This window comes from Falco punctatus (assembly GCF_963210335.1).
Source record: "Falco punctatus genome assembly, chromosome: 13".
NCBI classification, from domain to species: domain Eukaryota; kingdom Metazoa; phylum Chordata; class Aves; order Falconiformes; family Falconidae; genus Falco; species Falco punctatus.
The window spans coordinates 6,350,663-6,364,414 of NC_137593.1; the positions used below are offsets into that span (position 1 = coordinate 6,350,663).

The 13,752-nt window shown below is 46.5% G+C and overlaps 1 protein-coding gene across 1 annotated transcript in view; it reads left to right on the plus strand.

The window, feature by feature from the left end:
* Window positions 1-6,603: 6,603 nt before the first annotated feature.
* Window positions 6,604-13,752, plus strand: part of TMEM212 (transmembrane protein 212) — a 42,695-nt gene continuing 35,546 nt past the window's right edge. Inside the window, exon 1 of the mRNA XM_080408967.1 lies at window positions 6,604-8,318. Coding sequence (XP_080265093.1) covers window positions 8,117-8,318 — 202 coding nt within the window. The 5' untranslated portion in view covers window positions 6,604-8,116. The remainder of the gene's footprint in view (window positions 8,319-13,752) is intronic.

Sequence of the window (13,752 nt, forward strand, 5' to 3'; positions counted from 1 at the left end):
GGGCAAGAACTGGTTTTAATTAGGAGCACTAAGGCTTGCTAAGTGACCAAGTGTGGTACTGAGTCACATCACATGAAACGGTACGGAGATTGCTTAGGGCCATGGAGTTAAGTCCTGCCTTTTAAAATCTTTGCTAAGACTGTTCCCCTGGGAGGAGGAAGCCAGCGCGGCGCTTGGCCGCACGGCACGTTGTTCAAGAGGGTACCACAACCGTGTCTGGTCAGAGGCTAAAGAGGAGCATTTCACGGACTCCTAAGAACAGACATACTGAAATACTACTTCAGTGGAGACACATGGCTGGGGAGGGCATTCCTTCCATTCTCACGCAGTCCCTGAAATTATTTAACACTTGCCAGCCCATTAAACACCATGCTTTTGCTTGGGATTTTGTAGTTCTATGTAAGTGGAAGCAGCGCCTCCAGACAGTGGTGTTAGGATGCTCTCCCCCTGACTTTGCATGGAGCCCTGAGCGAGCCAAGGCTGTGCCGAGATGGATGCAGAATGGCAGCAGTACGACCCACCTGCCCCCTGCACGCTGCCTGCCCCTCTGCCCACGCTGGGCAGCTTGCTCCAGGAGCCCGCGTCCCTTCCTCCATCATTGCTGTGCAGGGAGGAGGAAGCCTTTTGAAAGATGCAACAGAGCCAGCGAGCCTCGGTTCCTTGTTTGGGGGCAGATGAGTTGTCTTCTGGGAACTGTAGTTCCTGGGAAACATGAATTTGCAGCTTTCCTCAAAAGGCAAGCCAGGAAAGCCTGTGACTATTTCCATTGCTCCAGTGCAAGGGAAAATGTGTCGAAATTAAGAGAGGGAAATTTTTATAGGCAACTCTGCTTGGAAATCAGCGGACTGCAGTAGGAAAACTGGGACACGCTTAGGAGGATTAGACACCAAGGAAGAAACTCTTCCTGCCTTGACGAGAATGGGAACCAGCTGGTATTTTCTGGACTCTGCAGTCACAGGGAAAGTCGCCCTGGGGTTCACTAGGAGCTATAAAGGCTGCCTGAGGACAGAGCGTTGGCTGGCCAGAGCGGCAGGCACAGCTAAGCCCTCATGGCTTAAGGGGGATGAAACTGTTCTGGCAGAGCTGAAGAAAGTAGCTTCACAAAAAGGAGCTGGAGAATCTGGACCTCAACCCCCACCTGCCTGGCAGAGGAGAAGAGCCCCCCTGCCTGCTGCTTTTGCCTAGGGAAGAGGCTTCGGGGCACCACGTGCTGCAGAGCTATAAACCAGAAACTGCAGATACTGCTAAAAGAAGAACCTGTTGGTATGAACTAAGAATTACTAACAAAAAGTGTACAGCAGCTGTTTGTGGTTTACATAAGTTACCGCAGCGTTTGTATGCTGAAAGAGGCGGAGGAAGTGTTTCTAAGGATGGCTGAGGAGAACTGAACACGGCACCGGAGCCAGGCTGATAAATCAAAGAGCAGGCACTACGTTTGCCCAAAGCTTCAAATACTATTTTAGGGAAAGTGGTTTCTATTCTTATTCTGGAAAAGACTACTATGCCCTTGTTTGTAAGGAGAAATGATGTCCTCTGCTTATGCAAAATTCAGTACAATATGTCCTGTGGAAATTCTGAAAGCATTACCTAGACCTTCTGAAGCACACAGTGGGGATAACCACCTTTCATTACCAGGCTCAAACTCACCTGCACAGCCACCAGCCCCGCAAACCTGGAGCCTTTGGTCCATGCCTGGCCTTGGCCCTGTGCTGCAGCGGTCCCAGCAGCCCAGGCTCCTGCTGGAAGGCTGGAGTTATGAGCAAGCAGCTCAGCTGTGGAGGTCTTGGTCTCATCACTGATGCTGGCTGCTGCAGCGCATCCTCGGCAGCCTCCCTGCGCTCCGAGGGCTCCGGGTGCACGGAGCTGCTTGAGGAACGGCTGCCACTTACCCTGCTCTCTTGCTTTGGGGTAGGGCATCAATGGGAGCACTGCACTTACAAACCGAACACTAAATAACTGGAAATAATCATCAGTGAAGACATTTACGAGCTGAGTGGGGCCCTAGGACAATAAAGGATGGCTGATGGTAGCTTATTCGTTACCATCTGCACAAACTGGCGGTAAAGCTGACACCGGCAGTCAGAATCACAGCCTTTCAAAGACCTCTTAGACATCATTTTCCACTTTTACAAATTCAATTAACTCCCTTCCCCTCAAGCAGCATGATAAAAAAATATTTTTCCAGGTAATGTAGCCATATTCTAGTTAAAGCAGCAGAGAGAACGTTAAAGCAAAAACCAGGCCTAAATTAAAACTGTTATTCTCATTTTCTACCTGGACATTTTGGCAATTGCTTCTTCTCTGACAGGAACAGCTGTTTTGTTCAGTGCCGTGATTCATGGGCTTCTAAACCAGAATGCTGATGGATGAATTCTCAAAAGATGGAGTTGAATCTTTCCATCCCCATGTGGAATCCCATCTGAATCCCCATGTCTTTCTCTGATTCTACCAGGTATAAGTTTATTCTACCATAAGTTTAGACGGTAACAGTCATATTTTCTTTTTCAAGAATAAGCTGTTGTGCTCTCTGGTCCTCCTTCCCCACAGCAGGCAGGTTCACAGGGCTTTAGCATTTTGGAGGGGGAACATTTTGCATTGTAGAAGAGCACTGAACTAAACTGTAAGGGAAGGCTCAGAAGAGGGAAGAGCGATGTGATCACAACACAAAGCCCAGAAGCAGCTCCTGACTGAACCATCCCTTTTCTTGCTCCAGAAATCAGAGCTGGCCACAAAGGGTCTGGGCTGAAGCAGCAGCCGCCAGGGACAAGGCAAGGTAGGGGTAGCAGCCCCGAGCACCCTGGTGAGGCTGTTGCTGAAATTACGGCTTTGGGACACGTTGGCTGTAGCCAGAGCTGGGGTGTTCCCAGATAAGAAGCCACAGGGAGGCCCAGAGAGCAGCGCGCTGTGCAGCCTGTTCAAGGTCTGGGTCTGAGCCTGGAAAGCCATCAGCTGGTGTTGGGACATGTTGATTTCTGCACAAAGGTAATCTCTGTACCGTTAATGCAGTCCAGCATCTGGTTTCCAGAACAGCTCGGTGGTGAAGCTATTATTTTTGTTAATTGTACTATCCAAATAGAAGCTTATGGACCTGATTTTCTGCAGAAAATTAATCATACCAGCATACAAATGGCAAGACTGAGTAGAGACTCAGCTATTGTACCAGCAGTTCAGCCCACCTTTCCTGGACAGAAAATGTTTCACGTATCCCATGACACCATCCCACCATGTCGTTTCCCTGGGCTCCTGAATTTCCCAACACCGTGATGTCTGCGCACAGTTTGTGGTGAACAAATTGACGGTGACTGACTTATTCAGCATATCTTCTCAGTGGTAGCATTAATACCTTCCCCATTCAGTGATGTAATATTTTATGTGCAAAGTGCATCTGAGGCTCGGTAAGCCTTACCAGCCTTACTTCTGAGCCTTACTAAATCCTTACCAGGATGTGCAAAAATCAGCATTGGTAGAGAGGGCACTTCTTGCACTGTGTTGCTGGTGGAAAGAGGCAGATGAAGAACAACCTTTGAACCTGTAAGCTCAGACCAGCTCCCCTCCAAAACAGCCTTTCTCTGCCATGTCCAGAAAGTGCTGAGCCAAAGTCATCCAGATGCTGGAGGTGCTCAACAGAGGTGCTCCTCAGCCGAGCTGTAGCTCTGTGCAGCTCCGCTGCAAGGGCTCTAAGGTGCAAGAAGAGAGATGGCTGTTGAGGCTGACATCCTGAGCACATAGCTTACCTCTTCACCCTGCACGCCGGACTGAAGCTTATCTTCCACCACAACACCTCGTCTGGCTTTGAGGATGCCAAGTGATAAAGGTTCCACCATCCTTGCTCAGAAACCACTGCCTAATTACCCTTTCACCTAGGATAATTAAGCTTTCAAAGCTGAATATTTCTATTTCAGTCTCTTCTAGGAGATCTTGTTGCAACTTCTCCAGCAATATAGCAACGCACTTCTGCCATCAGATAGCTTTTTTTGTGTGTAGGGGTCTAGAACCCCTGCTCACACCTGCTGTCCCCTCACCGGGCTACATCTGTGACCAAATCATTCCTCTGGTGCATGCACAGTTCACTGCACCTAAGTCAAGGGGGGATGTTTAAACTGAAAGCGTGGAAGTCCCCTGTCGGACCCAGCAGTAGGACACTCACGCTCACCCCAGGGGTGCCACATCACCTCGGTCGCGGGGACACCCCAGGTTTGCCCTCCAGCAGGAATGGAGAGCACACGGGCACATTTCTTTGTACAATAGAAGAATCACCAAAAGGCTTCAGCTCTGTCTTTGATAAAAAGGCAGCCAGAGAATTGCCCTCTCCCACGAGCCCCGGCGCTCAGCCTATGAGATAATATAGGCCGGCCTTTTCTTTGCAGCTGTATTGTTTTAGTGCTTGGAAAATAGCAGCAGGCTGAGCAATGAGTCATCTGTCACTAGATGGGGTTAAAGTAATTTCCGTTTTCTGTTGCCATGGGGAAATCAACGTCCTAAGATTTGTCCTTTCTCCCACTCAAACACGTGGGAGTAGAAAGCCTGAAACCCAGCAGGGCTAAACAGTTTTTTAAAATTTTATATATTCCCCCCACCCCCCCCTTATAAACAAACTTCCCTCCGTGGCCTTGCAGCTGTCAGTCTGTTCCCGGAATCGTCCAGTTAACAATGTCATTCCCCTTGGATTGCAAAAAATCCAGAAGCAGAGTTTAAGTAAATATTTGACATTCATATAGGAGTTGCTTCACGTTATCACTTATAAGAGCCTCTGTTGCCTGTAAAATTTTACCTGTACATTCGAGGGGGTTATAAACTTGTTATTATACAATAAAATTGAAACTTCAAAAAAAAGTAAATGAAAGTGGCAGCTCACCCAGTACTCGGGGTATAGCTTAGAGCAGAAACAGGAAAGAGGAAATTGCAGTAAATACCGTTTAAAAGCCTCGCTAATGTATAGCTTATATGAGTAGCAGCATAGCAACATCTAGTGTTGATCAGGGATATAGCTGAAGGTTATCACCATACTTCATTAATAACGGCCATTTGATGAACTCTGCAGGCAGGCTTTTCCCGGACCACCACCCCGGCTCCTTCTCCCGTGTCTTTCATAACACGTCACTTTTTCATGCTCCGTGCCACTGCTTTCGTTAGCTTCACAGAAGTGCAGTTATCTGGTAACGCTCTCCGTCTGCCTGGATTGTTTCGAACATTACTGTGGTTATAGTTAAGAGACGACTCAATAGATCTACAGGTTTAAGTGCGATTCAGTGCAACGGTGGCCAAAACTCTTAGCATCTGACCTGAAATTAAGAAAGCAATTCCTACCCGGCAGCTGATCACGTTACCAACTGTATAATCAAACCCAGGACCAATTAAACACTGCTGTCAAATTGGTGGAGCATTCAAAATTACTCCTTTCCCTGGAAATGAGCGTGCAAGCGTAAGGTTGCAGCGCTAAGTGGACTGTCAGAGAAGGCTGTGTTCTCACTCCCCTGTACTGCCCTGCAAACGCAGGGATTACTGTATTATGTGCAGTTTAAGACCATCTATAGAAAAATGTATTGATGCATTTTAAAGCCATCACCATATCCCATGTAGACACTTCTTTTCCTTTAAAAGACCTCTGATCCTCAAAGTTAAGTCCCTTGCAACTTAGCTCCTCCGTAGGTTATGGATTAACACTACTTTAAATTAGCTAACTAAACTAATCAAGTTTAACTTAACATTAGTTTAGCTTTTTAGTTTAGATGTAATTATTTTTAATGGCTTTGTTGAACTCTCACAATTTTCTTCGTATAAGCAAGCCCTTACATCAGGGCTCACAGAAGACTAGAATAAAATAATTTGTCCTCTTAGGTTACAGCCCCTCTTACATGGGGTTTGCTTCATCTTCAGTAAAATAACATCCTTTGGGTTTTCTCAAACAAAACAAGACTCATGAATGGCTGCTTTCCAAATCCGGCTCTGTCTTGCAACACACTGTGAACAGATTTTTTGCCACATTCGAGTTTATTACATGATCTAATTAGCATGACTGTGTAGGTGCATGGAATGCACTGGGGGAGAGGAAAAATACAAGTGTGCAAAACACTGTTATATAATTTCCTACAGGAACACACTTATTAATGACAGAGACCTGGATCCCTCTCCAGATACTTTTGAGCAGGATTTAAGGAGCAAGCAGCTGGGCAAGGAAAAAGAAAGGATATTCAAGTCTATAGCAGAGTAAAGGGTCAAAAGCAGGAAATACTGAATACCACCAGATTTTTGTGACCTAAAAATACAATTACAACTTTTAAAAGCTATTAATTCCATACTCACATTTGTTGCTTTTGTCTCCAGATAAAACGATTCAGTGAAATTCAATGCACGACTGAAAGCGAGGACTGCAAGCGTGTCAGCCATACTGCAAGGCTAGCTCTTCAGCAGAAAATGAAATACAGATTCTAATTAATAGCAAGAAACATGGATTGTTAACCACCCCGGCCACGAGAAAGGCATTAGGGTGTCTACTGGAAATGTGCAGCCAGAACACAGATCAGAGCTCTGCTCTATGTTACTGAGACATTCACACCGCCCTAACCAAGTTAAACGGGAAGCTAAGTAACATAAAGCTATCAGAACCTTTTTCTTCCTTCTGCATGCTTGAAAATACATTTTAAAATTACGTGTGATCTTTCAGAGCCTTTAAAGGGGTCAGGCACTAAGCGCATCTGGCATGCCGATCTCATTCAGGAACATGAAGTCATCCTCCAAGCTGCATTCCTGAGTCAAGAACGTGTAATTTTCCATGTGCTTTACTGACTTGCACATTGAACAGAGATTAATACTAATTTTATTGAAGATTAGGCATATTTAAGAAAATTGCCAGCCCTGCTAATTGTGTTTTAATTAAACTAGAAGTGGAATAGTGTTTGCCAGAGAGGGCTGCTGTTATTCCAATAAACATGCCCCACACAGCCTGCTGCGCTATGCCATAAATCCGTTCAATGCTACATCTCACCCAATGGGCTGAATTGGGTACTATAGGATCTCCAGAGGTGTAAGTTTAATTGTAAATTAAATTTGTCACTCTGGTTTTCCTTGCAGTGCAGAGGGGATGTTGTCATCACAGCAGCCCAAGGAGCCTCCACCATGCAAGCTGGCTTACCCTGAAGCACGGACCATTCCAGTCTCCTGGGGCACGTGGTGGTACCCAGTGCCACCCCGGCTGATGGCAGCATTCCAGCAGCGGGGGCGGGACGGGGGGCCACAGGTCTGCAATGAGTCTGATGGTTATCAGCAGCATGCCTGGGGGATTGCATATGATAAAGTACACAACACAATTGCTTTGGCTCTTGCAAACAAAATATTTGCTGTGGCAGGCAGGGAGAAACAGGGCTGCAGTCTGATGAGCAGTGGGAGGCACCAGCCCTAATCCCTTTCAAATCAAAGACCTTTCCACCACCGTGCCCAGGAGCAGATCCTAGGAACGACCTCCTGTCTCCAAAGCGCCTCTCAAAGCTCCCAGTGCCCTTACCTTTCATGTTGGGGGCAATCAAAGACACCAACAGCATTAGCTGTGTGATTCGCTTGATTTCAAGTTACAAGGTAGAGCCCATTCGCTCTAAATTTCCTTACTACAGACATGTCGCACCAACAGTAACTCTCCCCGGGGAGGAGGTGGTCCGGCCGGGGAGGACGCGCCTGTGTCCTGCAGAGGCTGCCGGCACCAGGGGGCTGGTGTCACAGGGGCTGCGGTGGGCAGGACAGCCTTGGAAACAGCAGCCCCAGTTGCTGTTAGCACGTTACTAGCGCTCTCTGCACTGGGAAGCAGTCCATCCTCTTGGGAAGGTGGATGAAGAAGTAATTCCGAAATCACAGGATGGGCTTTCCGCAGCTGAAAGTGAAGGGCAACGAGTCTGGAAAAAAAACATATTCCTGGGGGTGAAGGAGCCTTACTTACCACGCTGCAATACCCTCTGTTTCTGTAGGAACATCTGAAGATAAACAGAATAGTGCTTCTTTGTGCCAGGTAAACAGCTCATACATGCCATGGCTACAGTCTCTAAGGAGCTTCTGTTTATTATGAAATGTCTCTGCCTCAGCTTTAGCTACAAACCCTCGCTGTGAATACAGCAGGGAGAAGTTTACAATGAAAGTGAAGGGCTTGTACAAAGTTAATAGAAGTATACTTATTACCTTTGGGGTTATAAGCATTTTTTCTGGCATTTTGCCTTTTTCCCCTGCTTTTTCTTATAAGTTCTGGTTCTTTGGATGGAGCGTTTGCCTTGCCAGTGCCATTTGCAATGGAGCTTTGGTAGGCAGAACAAATGCGTTGTCAAAAAAAAGACATTAGAGATGCTACAGACACTTTAAAAAGTCAATTGTGTCTGAATTTTCTATTTGCTAGCTCCTGCAAACTATCTTCTGACAGAGAAATGCTTGGAACTATATGAAACTAAAGCAAGAGGCTCCCTAGAGGCTCTTGATAAGATTTAAATTTGCAGTAAATATTGGCATATTGATTATTGTCATGACCTGCCGATTTTTAATTTCCCTTTACAGAGAAAACTCAAATTTTCTCATTCTGAACCTAATTTGGATTGTTAAAAGGATATAAATGTAAATTAACATCCTCAGGGTTACACTGGTGTAATTGAGATAATTGTTTAGCTTTTTCCGTTGGTTCATTCCCTAAGCTTTTGAATTTCCAAAGGGATGTTGTAAGCGATGCAATGAGACAAGTACAACAAGCTTTACAGAGTGAAAGCTCCGGTAGGCACGCAGCCGTGAAATCCTCATCCTCTGAGAGCGCGATGCGTGTCTCGTGCCTCCTCATGGAACCTCTCTGGCTGCACAACGTAAAAGCCAATGAGGTTTTTCAGGACCAGGTCCTGTAGCTGTGAGGGTTAAGAGGTGCCGGTGGCCCTGTGGCTGGCGGTGAAGCGCTGAGGAAGCTGAATCAAAACAGGGGTTAGAGGAAGGGTGAGTCGTCTTCTCCCCCTCACCCCAGTGGCTAGAGAGGAAGACCTCCAGGGGACTCGGAGCCTCTATCCTTCCATGGTTTTCCAGTGCACCAGACAGTATTCTGGTGATACGGATGGTAATGATCTGGCCATGGGGTTTTATACCCACATATTCCCACCCCAGGGCTGGTAAACCATGAACCAGTTTGTTCTTTTCTTTTTTAATCCAAAGGCAGAGAGAATAAGTTTTTTCATGGCATTGTTATTTCTGATGTCCTCATACCAGGGATTTGGCTACAGTACTTTATGGCTTTCCTACCCTTCCATCAACCTTGGGATGTTTATTTTTCTCCAAACATAGCTGTTTGCAGCATGCTAACAAGTACTGAAGATCTTTTAACACTGCTATTTGTTTACTGAAGACATCAAAGCCTTTCCCCCCCCCCAAGCCTTCTTTCAGTCAGTACAATCTGCAAACAGCCATGCAAAACCAAGGTGTGCTTTGTGTAGAGCAAAATAAAACCACAGAAGATACACATATTTCCTTAGCAGAGATTCTAAATTTAGCTCAGCTTCATCTTTCATTCCTCAGCTTCTCAAACTACTCGTTCCCAACCAAGAGCCATGCAGTTTCAGCTGACCTTCCTATTGCCTTCAGCCTAGGCGGAAGAATACAACTGCAAATGGGGACAGTGGCAGTGAGGTGTAATCTAAAGCAAGTATTTTGTTACATCTATGAGCAGATGAGTTTCCTCGTCTAACTTTGATGGTCGAGATGCTAGACTAATGGAAAGTACCACTCTGAATTTTTTTGCATTAGGTCCTGTCAGCTTTCGGCTCAGACCCAGGATGTGGGTGCTGGGCAATGCACAGTGGAGGAAATAGCAAACGTCGGCAGCAAATTAAATAACCAGAACTACTGAAAACAATGCCCTAAGAAATACTGGGGCATCCTTTTATGGATTTCCTAGATGTGTTGAGGCTATTTTAAGGCTAATTGAACTCCCACTCCTCACAGTGTAAACAGGATTATTCCTTCTATGGAACACAAAGCAACGTAAACATCACTGTGATGTCACTGGTATTTCCACTCATGCTTCAAGTATGGCCTTGCCCCAGATGTGCATCCCACCATTCAGAGTGTGCTAAGCATCGACAGTACATCCCAAGAAGCGTCTCCATGGAGGACAACCTCTGTGGAGGAGGACCTGCTGGAGTGGTACCCAGGGACCAGCCCCCCGGAGCTGCCCGACCGGTCGGCTGCGGTATGGGCAATGGGGGAGAAGAGGGCAACCAAGGAGGAGGGCAGGGCAAGGACTGACCCCTGGCATTTTTATTCCACAAGGAAGCAACAACTCACCTCAAGCTGCGTGGGCTGAAGATTACAGAGCGGGCAAAGGCCCAAGGCTTTCTGGGAATCGGGAAGGGTGACGTGCAAGGCCAGCAAGGGTCAGCAAGGCAGATCTGCGTGGACAAAGTGCAGATAACGAGGAGCGCTGACTACATTGGCTGGGGAGGGATGGTGCATTGAGGGCATTTTCAGCAATGTACAACTTACTTTTTAATCACCTGCCCGTGGGTGTAGTTCACCCTGTCACAGCAGGGGAAGACCTGCCGCCTGACCTGGTGCTTGTGGGCATGGAGAGGACCCACACAGGAAGGGCTGGGTGGCCAGAGGATGTGCCGTTCAGCAGCTTTTAACCCTGAAAACACCAAGAGAAGACGTAAGGGGCAAGAAGTACAAACCTCTTCCCTTTCAGTAGCTTTAAACCAGGCAAGCAGTGCTGGTACAACAGCATGCAGCCCGAGAGAGGCTGCAAGTCTACAGGACACAGCAGTTTTGGCCTCTTCCCTTGACTTTGGGTGCTGCTGAACTTGCATATAGCATCTGGCTCAGCAAGGCAGGGCTCAGCCTCCCAGAGGTGAGAAAGAAAAGGAGCAACTGTTCCCCAGTCCTGGGGTCACCATGGCCTGGGAGCAGCAATGTGGCCCCTCGGTGACACAGCCAGCCTGCCCCTTCCAGCCCCAGCACGCAGGTGTCTCCTGCAAAGCAATTTCAGGGTCTTGCCTTCAGAAATGAAACAAAATAGCAAAGCCTTAAAAAATAAAGTTTTAAGCACATCCAACTTTGGGATGGAGCGTAAAATTTCTTGCCAGAGAATTTAAAACAAACTGGAAACTGATCATCTACTCATTTAAATGATGTGCCTGGAGCTAAACCAGCAAGGCTGAATAATCTCTGCACTGCTTTCATCCTTCTTCAATTTTTTCTTTGTTCCATCAGCCACATGTGCCTTAAGTGTAAATTGAAGGGCTCTTAGCTGGAAAAGCAGACTGTGAGAAGGGCTTGGCCCTCATCTCATAATTCGGCTTCAGTATTATAATTACTCTTAATAGCACTCTTATTTTGTTGTATTATTTATTCTGGCTAGAACCCCTTAGGATCCCTTGAGGGCTTTTTTTTCTGGTGGATATAGCCAACATCCACTCATGAATCCAGATGTTTCTGCTTTTATCCACGGGAATTTAATGGTATGGATATGCCAAGATTATAACTTCAGGCTCAGCCTCAAGACAAGTATTTTTCAAATTCCCTAAATCAAAACTGGAAAGTGCCATGTAAAACCTGGGCCTTACTGCATTGAGCATGCCAGAATGGAAATCAAACCACAGGACAATATTGCTTAAGGTTCTGGATCTGTGCAATACACTCTCTTACATTGCACCAGAACTGACAGCCCAGATCGTGCTATTTTGTGTTCTCTGACACAGACTCTCATCTTTAGCACATCTTCAGCTCTTCTTTCCATTCACCAGCCCAAAACGAACAGCAAAGATACACGTGGGTCCAAGATGCTTATGCTGGAGAAAAAGAAAAAAAGAAAGATTACTTGCTTCAAGCCAGAGTCACTGCTGGTGTAGTTAAATGAATGAAAATCTGTCTGTGTATGTCACCTCCCCATCATCAACACAGATACTCTCCCCAGTCAAATCTGGTTCTGAAATAAGGGCAGTGATGAAACACACCCTGCCCTGATGGGGACCTGCTGAATAACGCAAGGATCTGCTGTGCCTGTGGCAGCACTTGGGAAGAATAATCAAACCCAAACTTATTCCTTGTCGAGTGACAAAAGCAGCACGAAGCAGACACTAAAATAACCGTTCTGCACCACCTGGGGTTTTCCTTGGGCACTCCCCTTTGTGGCACCCTCGCTTTCCTCCCTGCTCCCCATTTGTCAGTGTGAGAATCCTGAATAAAGTAGCTGTGCGGTGGTGGTCAGCGCCAGCCTGGTGGCTTGGATGGTGTCCCCTGTTGGGGATGGCCATCTCCTTCCAAGTGCTCCAATGTGCCTCAGGAGCGTGAGAACAGCAATCACAGGAGATGCACATAACAGTTTTTGTTGGCCTTTTGGCAACCAACAGTAAATATCATCTGTGGCTGCACTGTGCACAACGAGGATGCAATGTTATGCCTGAGTCGACAAAAGATGTATTTTTTCCTTCAGGATGCTCTCAGCTGGCCTTGAGTGCATGCCAGCAGGTCCCTGGTCCTGCCTCTGCTGTGCATGATGCAGCCCCTTTTAAAACCGCTCTGTGCACTGGACCGGGAAGAAACACTGAGCAGTTATTCCAGCCTGATCAAGGAGAAGAGCCCATTCTGCTCTGGCTGGAGAGCAGCAGCTAGTTACTGCTTGCTCTAATAGCATTAGTCCTTTACCTGCAGAGTTGTTGGATCAAAGGAAGTGTAAATTATTCCTAAAAGCTCTTTTAAAGCTTCCCCCAGCATGGAAAAGCCTCTCAGCTGGCACAAAGGACAGAGCTGGCTCCATAGCAAACCCCTCCAGGGCAAGGATGCGCCGGGACAAGAGGGAGGCACAAGAGCTGCGAGCGGGCACCAAGGGCTGAGCACCCAGCACCCAGACAGCCCGCACCCGCTCAAGCAGCCAAGCTGTTCACCCACCTACCCCAGAGCTGAGCTGAACCTCGCCAAAATCCTGCTGCGGGGAGCCACTGAGGGCAGAGGTAGGTGCAAGTGCCATCAGTCTGGGTGACAAGTCCAGGAATCTATATGGTATCTATGTGTGTTGCACGCAGGAGGAAGCAAGGGAGCAGCAGAGTCAATCTGGACGATGCATTCAACGGGGAAAGCTGTTTTCTTGCTAATATTGTGGATCAAGCGTGCTGTGCAGGGCTTACAGAGGGTGCACATTAAGTATCCCACCAGCACAGTAGTTCTGCCAGTTCCTATCACATTTTCTTTCATAATGAGGAACTTTGTTAGTATTCAAGTATGCAGTTTAAATTTTAAAGGCCACCCACTGTACTTATAGGCTATATGACAAACTGCATAAATATACCTGTTCCAATTTATTCTTCTAGTATTTTTAGAAAATATGGTTTCAATGACTTTGTCTTTCCTGTAAAAAAAAAATAATCCATATTTTTCTCTAATAAGTTCATGATATTCAAACTACTAATTTTCCTTACCATCACACCCTTTTTTGGACACAGAATAAAGGAGACTGACTATAAAAAACAGGGTGGTTTTTTTTTTTTTTTTCAAATTGGAAATTAAGAAATTAAAAAATACTGAGCCTTTAGTTTTAGAGTGTTTTCTTTTTTAAAAAAAATAATCTCTCAGCAGGTCAGAAAAGCGACAAAATGCTTTTGTCTCCAGTTCAGTGGGAGGCTAGTTTCGCTTTTGGCATACTGAACATCAAAGCACCTCGGTGCAATCTGCTGCTGCTGTTGCAACTCTTCTACTTGGCCCGTATCACCACTACTCACTTGCTGCGATGCTGGGACCAAGTACCTGTGTAAG